The following is a 24,468-nucleotide window of genomic DNA, read 5'->3' on the forward strand; positions in this document are numbered from 1 at the left end:
CTCACATATCACACACATATACACTCACCTTTAAGGATCAAAAAGTAACTCTATACACACATATACATCATGAGTAAGGAAGGAGTTTATGTTGGAGAATAATGCAAGCCCCACATAGAAATGTCATTTTATTCTACCGACACAATGACCACAACTGATAGATACGCATGTTATGCACACACTACGCAGGACTTGGGAGCTTCCAAAACAGACACATCGTATTGGCTTCAGCAGGTTGCCATTTGGTGCTTAGGAGCTTTGCACCATTTTTTTGAGTTGGTTCTTACGCAATACATTGCGCAATGCTTTGGCTTCTTTTAAACTACTTTAATTGACGGTGCTTATTTTCGTAGGCATGCAAATATTTTGCGCCCAAGCTTCTGTTGACCAAAATTAAAAATCAGGTACAAATAGCTTCTTTGCATTAAGGTTTTCTAGAAGTAGATTTTTGTTAGAAAGTGCTTTTTTCAAAGTCTAAAGGCTTGTTTGGGAGAGTAATTATAGATGTTTTCCAGATGTTTCTACCCAAAAGTAATTATAGCTTATCTAAAATCACTCCCAAAAACCCTAAAACTTTATTCAACTTATTGACTTTCTTCATTGGGGTATGTTACTTGGCATTTGTCCATCTTTTCTGTCCATTTCTATGAATTTTAAGTTTATGGTGAACTTAATAATCAGCCGTGGGAAAAAAAAATGATAAGTTTAGATTGGCCACCTTTGTTTTATATTGGGTGTCACTCAATTAAATTTGGTTGTTTCTTTTGGTTCCCCAAGTTCATTGAACACGCACACAATCTTTCTAACTAATTTCTTTGTAAAAATAATTAATTTTTAATGCACATGGGGTGGCAAGCACCACAGTGGGAAAGTTGGTCAAACTCTCCCCCTTCTCCTCCACAAGTGTGCACCCGAACTCGATTTACGTAGGAGATAATCTTGAGGCAATCTCCCCTCTCTAGCGAATGACAAAAAAAAAAAAAAAAAACTTTGTAATGTCCTTGTAAAAATAATTAACTTTCCAGATTTCTACCACTAAAATACTTGTTTCATTCAAGTGACAGCCCATTAAAGATATAACTTTTTTTTTTCTGGTCAATTAGTGATATTGTGATTATAATTTAAATTACTTCTAGGTGGTTTTATTGAGTTTCCTTCTTCTTCTTTTTGGGTCTTGTGGGATGGGCTTATTTTGTCTTGGGTCAGGAATCTTCTTGAGGTTGGGCTATGTTATGGCTCAATAAGAAATATTACTGGCCCAATTATCATCTTCGTAGCTAATATATAGAGTGGTCGTCAATTATTTTCTTGCTCGGCCGGGGCCCAAAATAATTTTCCAATTATAACTTTTTAAATTTTTTTTGGAGAAGTTTTTCGATTTAATAATAAAATACAGAAATTAAACATGCTTCTTGTTCGGTCTACATATTTCTGAGCCCATTGACAGCAAACAAGAGCGCTCGGAGGGAGAGAGAGAGAGAGGGGAATCTAAACAATCTCTCCTTTTCTCTTCTCTTTTCAACTTTTTATTCTTCTCTGCTCCAGATTTGTTTGAGCAATGGCCGAGGAGCCTGCACCCACTCGATGGTCATTCCAGGTACTCATTACTTCTCTATCATTTTCTGTTTGATTTCTGAGAAAATGTTGTTGCTTGAGGGAAACTATGAGTGGAGTAGCTGTAAGCTTTTTATGAGCTTGAACTTGAAACTGAAGGAACCCAATTTATATATTTGGTTTTGTTTTGGGTTGCTTCTGTTTGCTCAGCTACCAAACACAAACTTAGTGTTCTTGAATATGTACTTTTACTCTTACGGTTACTTATATGCTAGAATTCAAGTAGATTTGGCTTAAATTTTGCTTGTTGAGGTTATTTAGTAGTTGCGATTCTTGATCTGATGGATAGGATTGAATCAAGAATTCGTGGGTTTATCTCAGCCAAAATTATGTGTATTTCTAGGATTTTAAATTGTTTTATGATGCCAAGTTTGGTAGAAAGAAAGTGGCGGAGCCGCAAAACGGGCAGTCTACTGATAAAGCCGTGAGTAATGGGAGTAGTTCGGGGGTGACTGCGAATGGGAATGGTCATGTTAAAAACACAGCTGATTTGGCCATCTATGAGCAATTTCAAAACCAGGTAGCTATTGCATTGTGTCTTATCATGTGCTCAATTGGTGTTGACATCATTGCATGGATTTTGTATAGTCAGATTGATTCGTACTTCGGTTTTGTCTGTTTGTTAGGATAGGAGCTCGGCACCTCACTCGAATGGAGTCTTATCTGATAGGCATGATCAGACACCGTATGGCTTCTCACTGTTTCTCATATTAATTTTATTGTATTAGTTTTTATTACCTTTTGGCTGCATGAGTTCTAGTTAAGGAATCTTAGAGTGAGTAACTAAACATAGTCTCATATCTACTCAAGAGACTAAAAAAAGTTGGAACAAATAATATTTAGCAAATTTCTACTAATTAGGTACTTAGAGGCTAAAATGTGAGTGGGAGTACTATAGTTTGTCAGGTGTTGAAGTCTGCTGTATGTGTTACTTGCATTACTGTGTGGTGCCTAAATGTTTCCTTAATGCATCGTTAATTTATTATTCATGGTATCGCTTGAGTATGCAAAAGCATTAATACAATAGATGAGCCTTATGTAGCCAAGTCCCCCATATTCTATTTAAGGGGCTAAGCGCGACTAAACTTCATCCTTTAATATTTTCACATTTGTCATGTTATTGGCTATTTATTCCTTTAAGATAATCACTCAAGGAAAGATACACAAGGTAAAATGCTTATTCAAGGTCGGACAAAGTAAGAGAGCTGATTTTAGCATGGACAACTTATAAGGCTTCCAATATGCTTAGAAGTACAATTCAAGTGTTGGACTTAAGAAGTTTCTGATGATAACAGTTGAATTTATTTAGACTATTGGACGAATTCTTTCAAGGGCTTTATACTAAACTGATTACTAAGTACTTATGTTACTTCCCATGTTATTTACCTCTTGATGGAAAAATGTTTTTGGATGCCTACTTCTTTAAGAACCTACTGACATGTTTTATGAACTCCACAGGCAGAAGTCTCTGTTGCCGGCTTTTGAATCGGCAGAAGTGCGATCGTTAGCAGAGAGTTTAGCCAGGTATTTTGAACGTAAAAGACTTCACACAGTGGAATACATGTAACTGTTATTGCATACATTTTGTCCAGTGGCCAAGGATAATTTCAGTTGCACCCTGAAAACTTCGTCACTTTTATTACCATGTATCACATCTTGTGCAGGGATATAGTTCGTGGTAATCCAGATGTTAAGTGGGAAAGCATCAAGGGCTTAGAGAATGCGAAACGTTTGCTTAAAGAAGCAGTGGTCATGCCAATTAAATATCCCAAGTAGGTCCAGTTAATGAGCACCTCATGTGCCACAATTTTGTACTCCACATTTATACATGCTTGTTCTTACATTTGTCTTGTCTCCCTGTATTTTCCGCATTGAAAAAGTTTAACAAACTACTTGTGGAATTATAAATCGAGAAAGTGTTGTTGCTTGGTTTCTCTATTCTAGAACTTGAGATCTTTGGAAATAATTTCTTGGGTTTCTTCATATTGATCCATATATGCAAGAGTTTTTTCATACTGTTTCTGGCAGCTACTTTACAAGTTTTGATAAATTTTAGGGCAAGCAGATTGAATTGCTAAATGGTTAAGCTTTTAAAATGATGAAATATCATTCCCAGACCTGATCTTTCCTTTTCCCCCTAGGTACTTTACTGGTCTTTTGTCACCGTGGAAAGGTATTCTCCTCTTTGGCCCTCCAGGGACAGGAAAGGTTCGTAATTTTTCACCTCCTGTTGTTTGTTTATCTTCGCTTTTCTATATTTCCCTGCTTTGGTTATGGTTGGTTTTCCGTTTCCGTGCCCCAGAAAGGTTTGGGGTTTTAGGTAGTTGATATTTTATTTATTAAAATCTGATTTCCTGCAACTTGGAGCTCTTAGCTTGTCTAGAAACATTACATGCTAAATTGCTCTTCCATGCAATGACGTTCTTGTGTCAAATTTACTTAGAAAGGAAGATGAATTCCCAGAATCCTGTATAACTTCAATTATGTTTTACAATGATGCTTTGGAAATAAAGTAAGTTAACATCTGATGTTGCAGACAATGCTTGCAAAGGCCGTTGCAACAGAGTGCAAGACCACATTTTTCAACATTTCAGCCTCATCTGTTGTCAGTAAATGGCGTGGTATGTCGGAGTTGAGCAATTTTCTGAAGATCTTGTTTGTCTGTTTGTTTGTCATAAAATGGTTACTCAATGGGGAAAGTTTAGTGGGGTCCAAATTTGCCACCTTGTTGGAAACTCAAATGAAACTTAATAATAATGACCTAATTGTGCACCGGAAATTTATCTTCTTCTTCATATCCGTTCTTCATTATTTTAATTAAAACAACTACTGGTACCTGAGTTGAAACTTTTTTTTTATTAGGAGAGTTTTATTTTCTTTTTGTAAATTTATGTTGGCTATTTCAATTTTAATGTTTGTGTGACTTTTCAGGCGACTCAGAGAAGTTAGTGAAGGTGTTATTTGAGCTTGCTAGGCACCATGCACCATCAACCATATTTATTGATGAAATTGATGCAATTATTAGTCAACGTGGTGAAGGACGAAGTGAGCATGAAGCAAGTAGGCGTTTGAAGACGGAACTACTCATACAGGTGATGTTTGTTTTCTATGAGTGCTACTTTCTGTATTTTCTTGCTCATCATATGTTCCGATCATCAAAACCTCTTTTGCATATTCCAATTCTGAACATGTCAACTGTGCTTGTTCAAAAATTGATGACTTGTATTAGATTGCAGATGGATGGCTTGACGCGGACAAGTGAACTTGTTTTTGTTTTGGCTGCAACAAACCTTCCTTGGGAACTGGATGCAGCCATGCTTCGGCGTCTTGAGAAGCGAGTATCCTTTTGAAAAGTGAAGTTTATGCTCAGTGATATGTGGTAATAAAACAATTATATCTGTCAATTGGAATTTACCCTAATCGAATGCTTTTGGCATGGATTCTAAATCAACTATATGGAAGCCTTGGAAGTCGTAATTGCTGGCATATTATATAAACAAGTTGTGGCTACTTCAAAGGCCTTTATGCTTGTAAATGGATTACGATTACAATCTAATCTGTTACTTGATTGAGAAACATAGTTTGCAATCGTTAACAGAGCACTAGTTAGTTGAGTGCAGTGCTTATGGTTATAGTTTCACAAACAGATTGCTATTGTTCGGTGTTTTGCATAGGATGCCAGGATACTCGTGATGTCTAAATAGATGTAGGATCATTATGTGGTTAGTTAGAAAACTTGATGTTGGCCCTAGAACAAGGAAAGGTTAAACTACTCTCATCCGTTGGGCCTTGTTTATCTTCTTGCTAGGTATCAAAATATGAGGCAGCTTTTTACATGATCAAGTATATTTTGCATTCAGTCTTTTTATTTATCAGGTTTTCCATTGACCATGAAAAATTAGATTCTTGTGCCTCTGCCTGAACCAGAAGCAAGAAGATCCATGTTTGAGGAGCTCCTGCCACTGGAGCCTGATGAAGAGAAGCTTCCTTATGATTTGTTGGTTGAAAGGACAGAAGGATATTCAGGTTCAGATATTCGATTGGTATGCAAGGAGGCTGCCATGCAGCCTTTGAGACGGTTAATGTCATTCCTTGAAGACAGAGAGGAAATAGTTCCCGAGGATGGTATGTGACTCCTAATTACATGTTTCTTATAACATAAGATGGGAGAAGACTTTTACAATATTAAATTTTAATGCATCTCACAAACGGGAAAATGTTACAAGGTGAGAAACATATAGGTTCATCTGGGGCTCTGAGGCTTTGCTTTGGTGGTAAATACACGAGCGAGATAACCTCCATCTTGTGTCGGGGGCTTAGCAAGGATATCCATCCCATTCTATTATTCAATCAACTCAATTGTTGCTCCCAGTGTTCAACAAAAATTGCATGCATATAAGTTGATATAAATCCTGCAATTTGTGCAAAGGGGCCTTTGCTTAGAATATAAGGGGACATACTCAGTAAGAGCTTATTCCAGGATGTTTTTTATTGCAGAACTGCCTAAGGTTGGACCAATCAAACACGAAGATATTGAGGCAGCTTTGAAGAACACAAGGCCATCTGCTCATCTCCAAGCTCATCGTTATGAGAAGTTCAATGCGGATTACGGTAGTCAAATACTCCAATGACGGCACATAACCTGTCTTGTCTTGTATGGTTAGATTTCTTAGTTCTGGATGTTGCTTAGATTACCATTGCCTATTGGACATCCAAGGGTTGTTCTGAGAAGTGTAATTTGCGTGAAACCGAATAAAAAGTTGGCTGTTTTCAGATGAAAATAGGTTGATTTGTTTTGATTTAAACGATTCAGATTTGATGTATGAAGAGCACAGGTTAGCCAGGACTGGCTTTATCTTTGTCTCTCTCGTTTGTATTCCCTCAAATTTAATTTATTTATTTAGTTGATTTCATTTCAATGAAATTAACAAACACAATTTCAATAATGACAACTGGTAAACTGATAAATATTATATATTCTTATTTTGTTTTTTTAAGGTAATAATTCCACGTTATTCAGCTCTTCCTCATTTGCAATTGCACCAATTATTAGTATTGAACCAACAAGTCCAGTGCAGAATTCAATTGCTTGAGAGAGGGGTCAACAACACTAAACGACGTCGTCTTTGGGCTTACTGAGTTCAATTGAGAGAGAGGTTTTAAACGAGACGATGCAATCATATAAAAATAATAAACGTCGTCGTCTTGGGCTTTCAATAAGCGATCCATAAAAATATAAGAAGAAAGAAAGAAAAGAATCACTATAAAGTAAAAACCTTTCAGAACCCTACTCCCCTCCTCGACGCAGCCGCCATTACCATCTTCTCTTTCCCTCTCACTCTTCCATTGAAGAAGGCTGTGACTGTGAGACTCTCTCTACCAAAGGTGAATGCTCACTCTTCTCTAAATACTCAATCTTCAAAAGTCTTATTTCCTATCTCTGTTTGCATTTTCAACGATTTATTCTCTGCGACTTTCAATCTCTGTTTGCGTTTTTGGCTGGATGATTTACGCAACACAACCTATTATATGTTGTTTTTAGACCTTAAATATAGGATAAGATAAGGGTTCTGATCGCTTTCATGGCTAAATGGGTCAGAGAGATTTATGAAGAACGAAAAAAAAAAAGTTGTAACTTTTGGTTTTGTTTGTGAGACTTCCTATCAAATATTGAGACTTTGGAAATGTTGGTTAGTAGCAGTGCGCTGTTTGCTCTGTTTTTTCTGGAAAATAACATGAAATTGTGATACCCAATTGAGTTCTTTGCTCTGTTTTTTGTATTTTGTAACTTGTGTTCCATTTATAATCGTAATGCTTGATGAAATTGTCTGGTCTCTTGATTCCCAAGTCCGGCATGGCTTGACATTGTTGCTTTCCATTTTACAATCCTCGTGCCGGCCTGCGGGTACTAGTAGGGTGTTCTCTATCTAATTTTACTTTCACTTTTGCTTGAAGAATGGACTCCACTGTGAAGCATGCTGTGGTTGTGAAAGTTATGGGTCGGACTGGATCTCGTGGGCAGGTGACTCAAGTAAGAGTCAAGTTTTTGGATGACCAGAATCGGTTCATCATGAGGAACGTGAAGGGACCAGTGAGGGAGGGGGATATCCTTACCTTGCTCGAGTCTGAGAGGGAAGCTAGAAGGTTGCGTTGATCGGAGATGCTCTCGTTTGTTGATGCTTGAACTTCAAAGTTTTGGTTACTTGCAAGCAACTGTTAATTGCTTTTTAATTTTATTAGTAGCATCGTAGACTTGATTGTTGTGATGAGATTTCTTTGTGGAATCTTTCGGAACTTCCATGTAGGTTTTGTTTGAACAAGTAACAAATATTCCTGCTTGCTGTGTCAAACCTTTGCTCTCCTTCTTGCCTGAGCTCAATGTGCAAATCCTTTCCCAAATCTTGTTGATGTAAAGGAGCGCTGATGATCACAATCTTTTTTTTCCTGACGATTAAACATTTGAAGCAATTCAAGCAACGAAGAAGAGGCCGAAATTTTGATAGAACTCACATATGAACTCACATATAAAGATATACCATAAACGCAATAACTAGTTTTGGAATAATGGCCGGGAAGCACTCAGAAAATACACAACACTTACTGTGTATAGATATGGAACAAGGACTTTGGCCCTTGTTTGCATTCTCGACTAGTTTATGCATCAAAGCATGAGGCAGTTTTTTACATGATCAGGTACATTGAGCAGCTGCAAGGCTTGTAGCTCAAGTGGTTAAGAACGTTTATCCATGCACCTTATCATAAGTTTGATTCTCCTCACTAATATCTGAACTTGTGCCTCGGCCTGAACCAAAAGCAAGAAAATCCATGTTTGAGTTTGAGGAGCTCCTGACAGTAGAGGCTGATTAGGAGAAGCATTCTTACAATTTGTTGCTGGAAAGGCTGCAGAAGGATATTCAGGTTCGGATATTCGATTCCTCAAAGACAAAGAAGAGGATAATAAAGAGGTTAACTTATAAGGTAACACTTATTTCTAAGTAATGAGGTTAACTTTGTCATGCTCTTACATCATAAGCTCGTAAGTACATATCCAGAGCTTAAGTCAAGTGATCAGTTGGCGATTGTATCACCATACAGAGAGCCAGTGGAACGCCTGAAACAACGTTTCAGAAGTACTTACGGTGTGGAGTTTGAGAAATTAGTGGAGATTACTACAGTTGATGGTTGCCAGGTAGGGTGGCTAATTCTTCTCATGGTTTTCGGGTGATCAAACTATTTCTTTTATGCTTGGGCAGCTTCCGAGATCAATTTGTTTGGTGGAATGTAATCATGTAATATGCATCTACTTGTCCACTGACTATTTCATTAGGTAGTGGGATCTGCATCAACATTAAGGAGGAATAAGCATTGGAAAAAGCCAAGTCATTCCGACTCAATGCTTATCATCATATGATATTCATAATTTCACATATATTTGTGATTTGATCATATGACATTGTTCTGGTGATTTATTGCAGGTTCCAAATAAGGACTTCGATTCATTTTTCAGTGATGAGAATATGAAATCGTTTGCAGTCAAGGAAGAATCCTCGTCAACGGAGGCGGTTCGCAATGATGATGTGGACAACTATGCACCTTCCGACAATCTTTGGGATGTTGACCAAGCACAGGAAGATGACAATGACTTTGGAGGAGGCGACATGGACATGGACATGGATAATGCAAGCTGCAGTGATGATTGAGTCTAGAAATTTCCAGGTTACTGATTTGATTTCGAAGCTTGTTGTGTAAGTTACTAGGTTTTACTTGAACCAGCTATTAAGATTAGAAGTGCAAATTGGATAAGGAATTCTTATTCATGACTGATTTCAATCTGCAAACTTCGGCGCACTTGAAACAAATCTCGACATTTGAAATTCCAAAATCTGAAGGAAAAAAAAATCTGGATAGGAACTGGAATGTACGTTAAGATTCCAGTTGGGTCATTTTTTGAAAGTATGAACAAAAAACTTTCATGCAACTCATATAAAAGAGAGAATAAATAAACAAAAAACCCGTTAAAAAAAATTTAGAAAGAAATCGGGTATAGCCGGGCGGCTATACTATTTTAAAAAAATCAAAATAACCGCTTAGCTGCCCACATGTCAAAATCTATACTATTTTTTTGACAAACATTAATAAAACTGCCTATCGCCGCGCGGCTATACCATTTTTTTAAAAAAAGGAAGTATAGGCGACAGGCTATACTGTTTAAGGAATGTTGATCAAACCACGTATAGCCGCGCGGCTATACTATTTAAAAAAAGAAAATAAAAAAATGAGTATCGCCGGACGACTATATTGTTTTTAAAAAAAATTAAAAAACCGGGTATAGCCAACCGGCTATACGATTTATTTATATATATAAAAAAAGGGAACGCTCAAGCGATTAGGTGCCACGTGTAAAAAAAAGCAGCCGGCTATACTTTTTTTATATGAAAAAACTGTTTATAGCCGATCGGCTATACTAATTTTTTTTTACATAAAAAGAGAACCCCCAGCGATTTCGGGACCACAACAAGGCTATTTTTAAAAATTAAAAAACACGGAGTATAGCCGTTCGGCTGTACAATTATGTTTTTTTAAAAAAGAGGACGTCTAACGATTAGGCGCCACATGTCAAAAATAAGTATAGCCGCGGGCTAAAAATCGTAGTATAGCCGCTCGGCTATACTATTTAATATTAAAAAAAAAAGAGAAAGGTGAGTTTGAAACTTCGATATTATAAAACCCAACAGCGATTCGTGAATATTAAAAACTAGAATTATTAATGCCAGTATCTTTCTTTTATTTGAATTATTTATCCTCCTTCGTCCCATCTTTCTTTGTCATTGCTTGGGACTCGAGGAAGAGCAGGCCAGAGCAGGGCAGGGCGGGGGTATTGATTATGCTCAAGACAAGAAAAATTATATATAAAGCAAAGCAAGAAAAAAAAAAGAAAATACCCCTCGGCAGTTTCCCTTTTTTGCATGGAATGATCTCCGCATGCAGCTGCCAATGCCCGGTCGTTCATGCTGCCTGCCTGCCTGCCTGCCTGCCTGCCTGCCAATGTAATATTGGTACTAGTTTTCCTGCTGGACTAGCAAGTTTATGTAATATTGGTACTAGTTTTCATGTGTGTGTAGGTGGTGGTTTGTGCTAAAATAAAATTACAGCTAGCTTTTCAATTAAAACCAACTCATTTCTTAATGACACTTGCTCTTGCATGCTTATTTTCTTCTGGCTAATCATAGAACTAAACTTAATTTGTTTGGTCAAATAATATAGGTTATTTTAATTTTAATTTGTCTTAGCCAAAATGGCCAACAAAGCGTCGAGCTACAACACTTTTCTTCGTAAGGACGTCAAAACCAAAGGAAGGACTCTTTTAGCTAAGAAAGCCATAAGAAGTCTCGAGAGCACAAGATGGCATTGATTGAATATGCATGTGTAGGGTATATATGGTATCCTCACACTTAAACTCGAGAGCAGATGATACTAGAGAGATAATAGCACTTGTCATGGCCATGTTATTAATATGATATGAGTTCAACTACAAATATGATAGTTCCAATACCAAATCCACATCAAATGATCATCGATTAGAGGCTACTACGCGAAACAGAAAGCGTTCCAGCCTACCATCTAAGACTTTAGAAAAAGCTATGTTCAATAGACTTCCATGACATTACAAAGAACCGTCCAGCAACAAAAGGACTAACTACCATAAAGCCTGCCAGAAGCAAAAAAACCACTTAAAATACAATGTTCTATAGCCCCAAATTGATTGAACACCTCTTCGATGATGAATCAGGGGTTTCTCCCGAATTTTGCTTCAGTCCATGCTTTGGCAACTGTTCTTTTCATCTCTGGATCCCCTTCTTCGTACATATTCTGCAAGTTGCATTTCATACAGTTATTAACCAGACAGATATATAGTGTACATGTACGTTTGTTCAATGTGATTGCATTCACATTTTCATATATGACAGTACAGGATTTGCATGCATATACATGTGTACATCCTATCAACCTCAAAGCTTGATAACCTTACCTTCATTATGGCCATGGCTCCTACAAAAGGATCTGGTTCTTCATCCCAATTTGGCATCGGCATCGGCTGCAAGATCAAACAATAAAACAATTAGTTCCATTTCTGCCTTTGCCGAAGCATAAAATGGGCGGTCCGAAGAAAATGATGAAGTACCCTTTCCTCCTTGAACTTCAAATCCAACCAGTAATCCCTTGAAGCTTTAACCAAAGTGATGACAACCTTTTCAGGCCTGGTTATCACCCTACACCTCCCTGGGACAATCTCCTTGTGCAGTTCAGGTATAGCAAATTTGTAATTCTTTCCTTCAACATCATGGACTTTGATGTGAAAGGACGAAGGCGTGAAGCCACCCTCTATGTTCTCCTGATCAACTCCCTTCAGATATATATATACCTGCAGTAGGAAGGAAAGAAGAACACCAAAAACCATAAAATTAGCAATTGGAAGACACATGATCATTGCTTATAAGCAGAACAATAGCATAATTCATTTTGTTGCTTTGATGTTGCCTCATTGCAGAACACGTAAATGAGACAAGTAACCTAGACGTGCTTATCCTACGTAAAATCACATGGTAAAAACATCATCACCTTGACATCAATATTATTTTGTTCCCAGCCGAATGACGCAAGCATCTCATAATGCCGAGCAGGGGTGCAAGTTGTAGCTAAAATTGGAATAGGCAAAGTAGCAGCCCCTTGTGATAACTGTAATAATCAAACAATATTAGCTTCTATAAGCGTATAAGCAAAGATAGAAAAGTTACTGTGTAGGCTTGACGTGGTGGGTTAAAACGAATTTAGTAAGTGCTACATGATACAATAATATCTCATCCTAGATGGTAAATACACATGGTAAATACATCCTCACCTTGACGTTATCATAATCTTGGTCCCAGCTGAATGGCACAGGCTTGTCATGTAGCAGAGCAGGGGTGGGAACTGCAGTAGCATCCCCTTGTGGCATCTGTAATGATCAAACAACATTAGCTGCTATAAGCCTATTATAAGCAAAGAAAGAAAAGTTAATGTATAGGCTTTACGTGGAACAATAATATCTCATTCTCTCTGAAAAAAAAAATAGTGGAGGACTTGTAGAGTTTAAATAATGCCAAATCAAACTTCAACAACACAGGTCAAAGAATCCACAGACATATTTGACATCATCGATCAGACAACAACTAAAGACACCACAATCATCTACAATCGTGTGATGGCACTCATTTGCATGCATGCCTGGAAAGAAATCACTTTGATCCACAACCAAACCCAAAACCAGGTTCAGGTTATTCATAACTCTACCCATCCCTGGTTATTATGATCAGTAGTTATAAGTTTTGGCCTCTTCTGCTAACAAGAGGAAGTCACAACAACACAACAAAAATTACAAAAGCACTCTGTTTTTCACCACCCAGAAAAGCATTTCTAAATTGTACCCATATCATATTGAACTCGCAAAAACTCACTTCATACGAGATAAAAATGAAAGACCCATTTTCTTCCATATCTGTAAACCCTTCTTTGTTGTAGATATAACTACTTCGCATACCCTGAAAGAATTCACCTTCATTTACCAGGAAAATGGACAGGGTTGGGGACTTTTTTCTTATCAAGAATCATGTAATACCAAGAAAAAGAGAAATCACCTTCTTTTGAAATTCCAAGAAGCGAGTTTATGCAACTAAGAACGATAACAGCCTCAAATAGGATGTTTTATTTTTGACCCACAATCGAAGAATCCATATCATATTGACCTCAAGAACTCAAGACCCATTTTCTTCAAAACTGTACCCACCCCATTTTCAGACACTCGTCAGCTAACAGGAAGTAGCAAAAAATTGCAAAAGCACTCAAGAACAATTTGTAAACCCATATCATATTGAACTCAAGAACTCAATACCCATTTTCTTCCATAACTGTAAACCCCATTTTCATACAATAAACTGGGTACATTATCAAGCAGTCGTACATATTTTCCGCAAAAACTTTGCGACCCATGCTTAAGATATGTAAGGAGAACAAAATAGTGGCTTGTAAATGAAACAGTACAGATATAAAAATGGGACCTTTTCCAAAGTGCGAATCGCAGAGGAAATGAAGTTGATGATATGGGGTCGTGTAGCAATGCTCTTAAGGTGGCGGAGCTCCACCAAATCTAGCGCCACTTCGTCTGCCATTTTCGTCTTTCTTTCACTCTACGCTTGGTTTCTTTTCCTTCACACTATCTTTGCTAATTGTAATTGCTCTCAAAAGAAACAGAGCGCCTTTGATGGTTTAGATGGGTAATTATATTTGGGTTAAGACAAGAAGCCGCATAAATTTGCTATAAGCTTAGCGAGGGAAATGAGAGGGGTATATCGGGAATTTACTGTTCCAATAAGGTTCTAGATTCGACGTTTCGGACCGGTTGCAAATAGTGGGCGCGATACACGTGAAAGTTTTGTTGGGGCTTATTATTTGGGCTTGGTTCTCGGCTGGCTGCTACTCAACAACCAGCCTGTTATTCTCAGATCCCATAGCCCAAAAGCCTATTCTCATCTGTTGTTAATGGAAAAAGTGGGAGTTGAATTTGAGACCTCTTTCAGAACTGAGAACAAAAACGTTACTCGGGTACGAGTTAGTTGCCACCCGAAATCCTATAAAAGCATCTTTTTTGTAAAGTCATAATATGATTTGCGTTGCAAATTATCAGAATTTGTGTACCAATGTATGTCTCTACAATTATTATGTACAATGATGCACTTGCAAGAGCGGCAATACTAGCATTGTCTTATGAGAATCAGATATATGCTAATGTGCACGCTGTGGTGATCAGGATTTGTAACTTCTGGCTTGTTTGTGTTTGGTTAGAATGGTTTGAAGCTGCTTTTGCAATTGGGCTCTAATTTGGTAATTAGAAGTCAACTTTCTATCAAGCTCCTCCTTCATAGCTAAAAGCTCAGACTTTCTCATTTCAGCCGCAGCTATCTCAGAATCACTTGTGCATCTGTCGCTGCCTTGGAATTTGACAAACCTCGATTGAATCTGTTAAGTTGTAAGAATCTTCATCAATCAAACATCTAAATTGCATCCTCAAAAGCCCTTGAATTTTGAAATTCCCAAATCTTGCTTTGCATATCACTAAAGTTGTGATCTGTAGGGGTTTGATTGGCTTCTTTTTTTACCTCATTGATGCCCTTCTTTAAATCTTGAACTTGCATTTGGCATTCAAAAGCAAACCTCTCCACATTTTGCTTGAACTCCTTCATTTCAGAGCCCTTCAGTTCATAAAACCTGCTCTTCTCCTTCTCCAAGTCCTCAAGCTCCTCCACCTCACTCTTCAAAACCCTAACATTCCATTCCCAATTCCAATACGATATTAAGTTCTAATTTTAACCTAATTAATCAATTGAGATGAAACTAATACCTCAATTGATGATAATCGGTTTGATTTTTCTCGTCGAGGCGATCGATCTCGGACCTCAGCGCCCAAATCTTGAAGCTTTGCGATGCGATCTTTTGGTCGAGCGCCAAGCACCTCTGCTCCGTGGCCCTCATGCTTGCGATCCTCAAAACCAACGCCTGAGACTTGTTCTCCTGCACTTCTTTCTCTGCCTGCAAACGAAGCCAGAACTAATCAGATTTTTGCTCCATTTTGGCCGCAGAGAAAGCGTAGGAAATTTGACGAAATAAGCAATTCTAAATTTCTGATTCTTAGAAAAATTGAACAGAATTGAAGGAGATTAGGGTTTGTGCTTGGTACCTGGAGGAGGGAGAGGCGTTGGTTACGAGTATGCTCCATGTGCTCAAGTCGTTCCCGAAACGCAGCGGAGAGCGCCATTGCAATCTGCAGAGGAGAAGGCTCAGAAATTGTGGTTTCTGAACGGTCAACGAAATTTTGAATTTTGAAATATATATAGAGGAGCTTAGAAGAATACGTGCTCTAATGAGATTGGTTAGAAAGAGTGGGCTTCCATTTTTTTTTTTTTTTTCGCATTAGTGAAGAAAATTAAAAATTGTGCTCTCGCAAACATGAACATTGTTTTGAAAACTTCTATTAATATACACAATATATATATATAACAGAAATACTTCTCTTATAGTATGATTTCTCTTGCATTTATTAATTTATGGCTTTATTAATACATTATTAATTCATGACTTCTTTTGCGTTTATTAATATATTAAAGATAAAAAATTATGTAGGTTTCATATTAAATTCGTAATGTAATATTCTCTTATTATGACTTCCCCAAATCTTAATAAGTAAACACGCTCTTAAATTAATGAGATTTCAGTATTTTGAATTATATATAGAATATGACCCACTCGTCATGATTATTGTACTTATTAATTTAGCTTGTTTTTTTTTAGTTGCTTTGTCTAGGGTTTATGTGGATTTTCCAAATAGTTTAAAAAATTTATAATCTTTATAATAAGTGCATGGTGCAAGGAGGTAGGTAGCTAGTTTCTATGACAAATATCATTATAGGGAGTGTGTTCCCCTCAATTTGGTGCGAACTTATACTATTTACCAACCGACCTTAATTAGTATATTAATGACGAGGTAAACAATGAGGAGAAATAACACTTTGAATCTAATTACCCCAAAAAAAAAAATCTACTTTGAATTTAAAACTTTTTTTTTTTTTGGGGAGAGAATTTAAAACTGTTTAGTCCTTAAATTTCTGCTCACTTTCTCCAAATGCTGACAAGGTTTTTATAATATTGATACAGTTGACAAAGAAAGAGCATATTGCACATGAAGAGCTATTGCAGATGGTGAGAGGTTAGTGACTTAGTGAGAAAGAAACAGATAATTAATAAAGAATAATAACAATATTGACTTGCATTGCTAGATAAATAAATAAAATAAAATATTAATTAAAATGGGTCCAAAGTTCCTAAATCCACAATTTAAATATTTTTACTTACCACTTTAACTCAAGGTGTATGCTCACTACCCTTCTTAATACATGACACGTGTTCATAGGCCTAATCATAGTTAACTTTGTACTTTGATTTTTTTAAATCTTAGTTATACTTATAGATACGCATCAAGTGTTGAGAAGGATGGTAAGCATACATCTTAAGTTAAAGTGACAAGTGAAAATACTCCCGATCTATAATATGAGCAGAATTTGTACTTTTTTTTTTAAATTTAAAATTTTTCCATATTGTTTACTATTAATGTATATCTGACTAAGCAACTGCCGAAAACTGAAAACTTCCCATGTGGAAGAGGACGGTGCCTTTATAAAAGCATCTTCCACAATTATGTACCAATTAAAGGCAACATTAAACAAGTAATTAATGCCTAATCCATCATGCATGATCCCTAAACATGGCATATGAGGCTAATCAACCTATCATTGTGCCCTTATTAAAATCACAATTATCGACAAATAAACTACCACAATCGAACAATTGCCTTTGACCCTTGGAAACAAAAGCAGGGGTCACTTTGCATATATAAATATATGAAAGCCATTTTATCGGCACTAGCTAGCATTTCACAAGGAGTAAAAGGCATGCAGATTCACATTGTATATGTCATTTGAGTAGGACCTTTCTAGTTTCTTTCCTTTTTCTTTTTGAGTAATTACTTTGTGATATATAATGTGTTTTTTTTTACAGAATGATATTCTAACAACTCTAATGTACGATGAGGAGAATCAAATTCTAATGCAAAAGAGCGAGCACACTGTCTTAACTAACTAGTCTAACTTCGCATATGCGATATATATATCATGTGTTTACGGGAATTGAATCCCACAAATATATGGAATTTTCCAACTTCAATCAATCATTTTTGGAATATTACAATCATGAATAATAATTCATGATCATCATGCTAATGTGACAAACAAATTATTAATTAAACTAATGTGAGCATATAAAATACACAAAAGGGAGTACCATATATTCTGTGTCAGATCATTAGTGTCGAAAGAATCATTTTCTAAGAATTATGGTGGGTCCAAAGCAGCATGCATCTCCTTTAGGTGATAATCTCTGACATCAAATCTCATTTAAATGTCCAAATAATTTTAAAAAGCCACCAAAAATGTGCCCTTTCCAAACCATGCAATGCAATATTGTGGTGAATCAAGGAAAAAGCCTTAAGCAGTAGATTAAAATATATTTAATATGTTTTTTTCTTCATATTATATATATATATATATATATATATATATATATATAGCTAGCTCTGTGATTGGATTTATATGCTGCCCTCACAAAGCTAAAAGGTTAAGGGAATTAAGAAGAAGAAGACAATTAAAAAGATAGCATGAAATGACACAAATAAATGTTGACAGATAAGCATATGCCTGTCTGATACATTGGACAGAAAACATAAGCAAATAATATATGACACATATCAAAATCCTATGAAAACTTGGAAATTGAGGCACATCAAATCATGCCACCTATCTTACATTATGGAATATGACGCTTACATATATATTCTTCTGGCTTAAATATAGGTTATTTTAATTTTAATCTAACTTGTCTTAGCCAAAAAGCCCAAGAAAACGCCGACCTACACCAGTTTTCCGCAGAAGTAGAGTTGTTGTTAATTAATTTCAGTAAAAAGGGTCAAAGAAAACTACTTTTTTTTTCTTTTTCACATAGAGAATCTAACTTCTTGATGGGTCTCTTAATAAAAATTACATTCGTAAACATGATTTAATGGAAAGGGACCTTGACTTGCAGACTACAATTGTCTTACGTTCGAGCCCCCATGATACCTTGGTAGTGTGTGTGAGAAGAAACTCTCATTCTTTTTGTAGTTTAGACTATCGCTTGTATTTATTTATTTTTTAAAAAAATTAATAATAAAAATTGCTTTATTTTTGCCCTTTTTTGTTTAAAATTCTAAAGAATATTGATGAGAAATCGTAGTGGGGGGTGTGGGAATTTGTTGGAGAGCATGTGCAGCATGTTGGATGATGTCAATAGGAAGACCATCCTCATCATGTTGAGCTAAGGCTGAGCTTACATTGTCTGCCTCTCAGCTCTTATAACAGACAAAGAAAAGCTAGAAGAAGAAAAAAAGCTCCTTTGCATAAAGCCATTGGCAAGGCAATCACCAATGCTGACGGTTTTTATAGGCTAGGGAGGAGAATAAAGTTTGGCCGCCCGTTGTCTGCTTCTTCAAGATAATAAAAAGAACCAAACAAGGCCTTTCCCTTTTTTACACTTTAGGATTTCATTATCTCATTTTTATACATGAACTTTATGCAGCATATTTTAATCTCTGAGAGAGAGAGAGAGAGAGAGAGAGAGAGAGAGAGAGAGCCACAGAGATGAATTTAAAGCAAATTTGAGAAATATTATACATGCAGGGAACTGTTATGGATTCCACGTTCCAAAGGAAACAGCTTTTCCTTGCAACCAATAGAAACAGACATATGAATTCTCTCACTATTTAGATTTTTTTTTTTCCTCTAAGCAACAACATGGTAAAATGTATAATCAAATGACATTGAAATTAAATTGTTTTAACTACATGATCTTGACGTAGGACTTGTCACAGTAAGAAAACACTTAAGTAAGCTGCTTCTGCATGATCAATTTCTGGTGTGTAATTCATTCTTCGAAATGTCGATTTGAAGGTCATTGCCTAATGAAGAAATCTTGTTTCTGAAGAATAGAGAGCTCATTATCTCTGTACCCATCAAAAGTAAATATTTACAACAACTCCCATTTGCTTAAAATGGTCTTCTCATATAAACTTGGAAGCTCAGCACAAATACAAGCATCCAGTACACCCAGCTTTGATTATATTCCATGGTTGCTGCCTGTTTCACAAAAAAAAAATTCCATTTAATTAGGAATAGAACAAAAGAATTAGGTCACAGTTAATCCAAATTTAGCACTCAATACTTAAAAAATTGGTTTTTTTTACGCATGCAGTACTTGAGGAACAAAAAAATCTGTAATCTATGTTGCACGGAGACTCCAATATTTTAGGTATGCAGTGTCCCCGTGTTGTGTCGTGTCATGTATCATGTGGTTGGGCCCGTGCAACATAGACTGTAATTTAATTATGTAGAAATAGCACTTGTTGCATTGATATGTGTATTAAGTACATACAAATCCCTATTACACTTTTGCCTTTCTGGCACATTTACATATGTTAAAGGAAAAAGAAATTTGAGGAAGCAAGAAAGAACCTATGATTTTACCTTTGTAGCAGAGGAAGTAAAATCAGAGACTGATGAGGTTGTTGTGGATGGAGTTGTGGCTGAATTAGTAGTTGACACGGAAGACAACCCAACATTATAAGCCATGGTGCCATCAGGGTGAAACAGGCCATAGTTCCTTTCGGAACTCGGCCCCGGCTTCATGTTCTCATTGAACAGAGCAAACACATAGACTTCCAGCCTCAGTTTAGGCCTCAAAGGCGTGCCTTCATTTTGCAGCTGCCTCCTCAACAGATTTCTATTGTAAATTGCAGCATTCTGCAAAGTTGCACCGATTTCATTTTCGTCCCCGTTGGATGGCCAGCCAGTCTCGGAGACCTTAACCTCAATGCCATTGAATCCCAGCCTAGCCATGGCATAAATGGCTGCATCAACTTGAGCATACAACATGTTGTCATAGTGTAGTTTGGTAAAAGGATCAACCATTCCTTGATTGGGGTTGAAAAGCACATAGTCCAAAGAGACACTACTTGGGTCACCTTTGTATGCAAAATATGGATAGGCATTGATCCAGAAAGGTGCCTTTGTGGTCTGAAGGAACTGTAACAATTGTGACATGACCCCAGAGACCTCAGTTTTGAAGCTACCTGCCGAAGGCGGATAAGATTCTTGAAGCACAGCCAAAGAACAAGGGGTTGAGAGTTTGATGTATTGGTCAAGGCCTAGCTGAGCTAGAGCCCCTTGAATGCTGACCATGGCTGGAACCAGATTGGATAGTAGAACTGTTGTGTCATCATCTGTAAAGACCTCATTGCCCACAGCAATGCTGGTGATTTTTGTGGCTGGAACATAAGGCTTGATGTGGGAGGTAACCCATTGGAAGGCTGCTTGGGGGTTACTTAATTGGCCTAGCATTGCGTTCTCAATGGTCACCATTATCTCAACACCAGAATTTGCAAATGCTGTGAGCACCTGAGGATTCGTGTCATAAATTCGTGCTTTCGTGATCCTAAGAGAGCTCAAGAGGTCCAGGACTTTCTCTGGTGGCAGCAAATTGTTGCCAAGTTGGCCATAATTGATACCAAGTGATGAAACTCCTTGCAGGAAACCAAAATCTGTAAAGAAAAGTTAAAAACATACAGTAACAAAAACAGAGAAAGTGCATTAGAATTTGAAGGGAAAATTAACAAAAAGATGACAAAAATGAAGAAAAACAAAGAGGGTACCTGAGAAACAGAGTGAACATAGAAGAAAAATCCTGAATGTGGAAATTCTGCTAAAAAAACTTGCCATAGAGAGAGAGAGAGAGAGAGAGAGAGAGAGATGTGAGAGAGATGTAAGAGAGAGTTTGAAGAATTGGAGAAGAAACTTGATAGGGAGATATAGAGTTGTGTTTTGTGTTTTGTGTAGGGAGAAGGAGAAGGAGAAGCTGAGAATTCCTTTCTTTTCTTGGCTATAATTTTTGGGGGGTTTGAGGCTTATAGCTTGCCTTGGCAATGTTGTCTTTGGTTTGGCTCTTACCTCTCAACTGGTTTTAAATGACTTGGGTTTGGGTGGATTGTATTTTCTTCGTCTCGATGGTTCCTTTCAGAGACTGGCCGGTTTGTCTCTTTCCAACCCACGCCAACTCCCCTACTTTATATGACCAAAAATACCCTCGCCACTTTCTTCCGATAAAGGCAAAGAGCAATCCCACTAAGTTGGTTAAACTTCAATATGTAAGACGACTGCAACTTGGCAATCCCAGAGAATATGAGAAACGAGTTTTGGACAAGCCTCAAAAACCAGGAACTAGAACTGAAATTTGTCTGAATGATGAGATAAATTTCTAGTTCAACTAGAAAAATTAACTCCTAATTTACAAAGAAAATCAAACACGAACCGAATCGAAAAAGGAAAAACCTAAAATAACAAAAACGGGAAAGTTTCCCAAAGTCTTTAAACACAAGGTACCTAAACAAAATTTCCTTTTTCATATAGTATATTCGTCTTGAAATTTTGGATGGAGAATAAGTTTGATGCACTTCATAAAATTGCATGTAATAGTTTGTCCAAACAACATTGTTTGGCTAGCCAAAGATTCGTTAAAGCTTTAGCCATATTGGCTCAAGAATCTTATGTTCTTTTCTTTTTCCACACTTGAGGCAAATTACACTAGCTAGTTAAAGTTAAAAGTAAATGGCTCCTAGGTAAAGTTAGTTTGAATCCAAACAACCCCAAGTGAGTGCATGTAGCTTCTACACCTCGGAAAACCCTAGCTATATTGGCTCATGAATCATATTTACCTTTTTCTTTGCTTCCACTTCTTTGCACATTTGTTCTTAAGCGTATTAGGGGAGGAAAAGAGAAGACCGAGAAAGAGAGTCTTCTTTCCCATATCCTTTTACTTGAGAGATGCATAGAAAAAGTTGAAAGAGAAACGTTTCACCTTTTCTTTTGTTCAAGAATCAAGAGAAATGTTTTACTTAATTAGGGCCAATTTTCTTTTCCTCTGTCGTGTCGCTTTTTATGATTCGACATTGTATATCTAATTTTATATGATCTTTCTTAATTCTAAACAAAAATGATTTTTTTTTAAAACTAATTAGTACACTCATGAACATGTGCCAAGAGACCAGTATATATTGTATCATATTGTAATTTGTTTATGTGGCATCTGGCATCATAATCTAGCAATATTCATAAAATAATAATCAATAAATTATTGTAAATGGGAAAAAAAATTAAAATTAACCGTGAATGCTTGGTAGAATTGTTGGTCAAGTGGTAAAATATATAAAGGAGCCCTAAGATCAATCCTTTTGAGAAGAGGACAAACAAATGTACATGTAATATTCGGTCTTGTATATATTTAACAAATAAAAAAAAATCAAAAAGTTAATTACGTGATTAGGCCAAATTGACCTCTTAAAAAGGGGTTAGCAGCCAAAATGTGCTGTATGCGGATAAGGGTTGAATCAAAATACGTGGGAATGATAGGGACCAAATGAGTGTCGTCCTACGTACTTATGTTTTATTTTCTTCTTCTTTGGCGACTTTACCAGGTGGCCTTGCATTCAAATACACCCTTTTATACCGTCAAATTTAGCTTCCTGTATATAATAACACGTGCAGAAATAGGGTCCAAGTTTGGCTCTGGATTGATAATTTTTTTAATTAATGATTAAACGGATCTTAATTAATTGTTAGGAAAGCAATATGACGAAGCTTAATTTGATCAAGTTAGTTAAGAATCCGAGTTTGCCAGAGGCAGTGAATTTTGTGTAGGTTGGTAAGGTATATATATTATATGATATTGCATTTGCATGCATGAGATATCAAATAAAGATTCTCTTAAACATATATATATATATATAAACTATGAGGGGCTTATTTGAGACACCCTATATATTGTATTCACTAATCCAAACCGTCTATTTTGTAGATACTCATTCAAAGATCATCTCTACAAAAAATCACTTGAATCCGTTATCATTTGACCACTCAATTGAATTATTGAAATTTTAGTATTTTCAAGCGCCGTATTCATTGATTTTATAGGACACAATTGGATATAGAAACGGTTTCCGATTTGTTTAATTTTTTTTTCAAAGATGATTTATGAATGTAGACTTAAAAAATAGATGGTTTGGGTCGTTAAAAAAAAAATCACAGGGGACCCTTAATATATATATATATATATATATATATTGTTTCTTACGATTGAAAGGATGACATCTCGTTATCGGATTGAAAGGTGAAAAAAATGATGAGCAAGAGAGAGACAAGTTGCGGTGAAGTTTCTCTTTTAGCAATTTGCAAACAAAGTGGCTCTCCCCCAGCCAGGCATGTGAATCGTGATCTCACTGCTAAAAGAGATAAAAAGAAAGTCTTACATTTCAAAGGTGAAAGGCCCTTTATTAATTTTCTTCAAATTAAAGCTAGCTAGCACTTGTAGTAGTCGATCGTCATCAAACCTCTGGAAATAGCTAGTAAAGATCTAAAGGAATGCATCATATTTATCCCTTGCTCATCACTCTCTCTCTCTCTCTCTCTCTTGTCTGATTCGTCGACAGACACATATATGTTCAACAATATATATGGTAAATATAGTTTCCTTGCTACATTCAATTGGATTTTTCTTGAACTACACCATCTTCAAAATTTCAATTTAAAATTTTAGTTATATTATTTTGGATTTTTTAATTATTAAGGTTTTTGGTGTGGTTTTTGGATGTATGGTAGAAAAATACCAATAGCACACTAATTATAAAAAATTCTATAGTTTTTGGTTTAATTAGTTGCATTTCTCTTCTTAATGTCATAAGAGATCTCAAGTCCAAGTCCCTAAATCCGTTGATTCAGTATACTCTCTCTCTCTCTCTCTCTCTCTCTCTCGTCTGATTCGTCGACAACACACATATATGTTCAACAATATACATGGTGAATATAGTTTCCTTGCTACATTCAATTGGATTTTTCTTGAACTAGACCATCTTCAAAATTTCAATTTAAAATTTTAGTTATATTATTTTGGATTTTGTAATTATTAAGGTTTTTGGTGTGGTTTTTGGATGTATAGTAGAAAAATACCAATAGCACACTAATTATAAAAAATTCTATAGTTTTTGGTTTAATTAGTTGTATTTCTCTTCTTAATGTCATAAGAGACCTCAAGTCCAAGTCCCTAAATCCGTTGATTCAGTATATATTCTCT

At 36.3% G+C, this 24,468-nt stretch overlaps 5 protein-coding genes across 7 annotated transcripts; 2 read left to right on the forward strand and 3 right to left on the reverse strand.

The window, feature by feature from the left end:
- The first annotated feature begins 1,416 nt into the window (after positions 1 to 1,416).
- CCP1 (P-loop containing nucleoside triphosphate hydrolases superfamily protein) lies at positions 1,417 to 6,551 on the forward strand. 2 transcript variants are annotated; one of them, XM_008227264.2, is made up of 11 exons: positions 1,417 to 1,597; positions 1,958 to 2,134; positions 2,241 to 2,299; positions 3,073 to 3,138; positions 3,279 to 3,386; positions 3,756 to 3,822; positions 4,151 to 4,235; positions 4,546 to 4,706; positions 4,851 to 4,952; positions 5,517 to 5,739; positions 6,112 to 6,551. In XM_008227264.2, exons 1-11 carry the CDS (start codon positions 1,559 to 1,561, stop codon positions 6,243 to 6,245), a joined length of 1,221 nt encoding a protein of 406 aa, XP_008225486.1. In that variant the 5' UTR covers positions 1,417 to 1,558; the 3' UTR covers positions 6,246 to 6,551. The 2 variants fall into 2 exon arrangements, with proteins under 2 accessions (XP_008225486.1, XP_008225487.1); XM_008227265.2 differs by having other exon boundaries at positions 1,985 to 2,134.
- A 286-nt stretch (positions 6,552 to 6,837) lies between these two features.
- On the forward strand, positions 6,838 to 9,535 carry LOC103325129 (small ribosomal subunit protein eS28). 2 transcript variants are annotated; one of them, XM_089049416.1, is made up of 3 exons: positions 6,856 to 6,999; positions 7,570 to 8,803; positions 9,090 to 9,535. In XM_089049416.1, exons 2-3 carry the CDS (start codon positions 8,630 to 8,632, stop codon positions 9,312 to 9,314), a joined length of 399 nt encoding a protein of 132 aa, XP_088905542.1. In that variant the 5' UTR covers positions 6,856 to 6,999; positions 7,570 to 8,629; the 3' UTR covers positions 9,315 to 9,535. The 2 variants fall into 2 exon arrangements, with proteins under 2 accessions (XP_008225488.1, XP_088905542.1); XM_008227266.2 differs by lacking the exon at positions 9,090 to 9,535 and having other exon boundaries at positions 6,838 to 6,999; positions 7,570 to 7,964.
- Positions 9,536 to 11,089: 1,554 nt separating this feature from the next.
- Positions 11,090 to 13,936, reverse strand: LOC103325197 (SGS domain-containing protein). Its single transcript, XM_016793023.2, has 6 exons — positions 13,710 to 13,936; positions 12,515 to 12,610; positions 12,235 to 12,351; positions 11,798 to 12,037; positions 11,645 to 11,710; positions 11,090 to 11,484 (listed from the first exon to the last, which is right to left on the reverse strand). The coding sequence occupies exons 1-6, from the start codon at positions 13,818 to 13,820 to the stop codon at positions 11,401 to 11,403; spliced, it is 714 nt and encodes a 237-aa protein (XP_016648509.2). The 5' UTR covers positions 13,821 to 13,936; the 3' UTR covers positions 11,090 to 11,400.
- A 268-nt stretch (positions 13,937 to 14,204) lies between these two features.
- Positions 14,205 to 15,607, reverse strand: LOC103325130 (cytomegalovirus UL139 protein). Its single transcript, XM_008227267.3, has 4 exons — positions 15,386 to 15,607; positions 15,050 to 15,237; positions 14,808 to 14,970; positions 14,205 to 14,667 (listed from the first exon to the last, which is right to left on the reverse strand). The coding sequence occupies exons 1-4, from the start codon at positions 15,461 to 15,463 to the stop codon at positions 14,455 to 14,457; spliced, it is 642 nt and encodes a 213-aa protein (XP_008225489.2). The 5' UTR covers positions 15,464 to 15,607; the 3' UTR covers positions 14,205 to 14,454.
- A 3,330-nt stretch (positions 15,608 to 18,937) lies between these two features.
- Positions 18,938 to 21,433, reverse strand: LOC103325131 (Glycosyl hydrolase superfamily protein). Its single transcript, XM_008227269.2, has 3 exons — positions 20,999 to 21,433; positions 19,815 to 20,887; positions 18,938 to 19,427 (listed from the first exon to the last, which is right to left on the reverse strand). The coding sequence occupies exons 1-3, from the start codon at positions 21,063 to 21,065 to the stop codon at positions 19,338 to 19,340; spliced, it is 1,230 nt and encodes a 409-aa protein (XP_008225491.1). The 5' UTR covers positions 21,066 to 21,433; the 3' UTR covers positions 18,938 to 19,337.
- Positions 21,434 to 24,468: the final 3,035 nt, after the last annotated feature.

Source organism: Prunus mume, linkage group LG3 (assembly GCF_029339155.1).
Source record: "Prunus mume cultivar Tortuosa linkage group LG3, ASM2933915v1, whole genome shotgun sequence".
NCBI classification, from domain to species: domain Eukaryota; kingdom Viridiplantae; phylum Streptophyta; class Magnoliopsida; order Rosales; family Rosaceae; genus Prunus; species Prunus mume.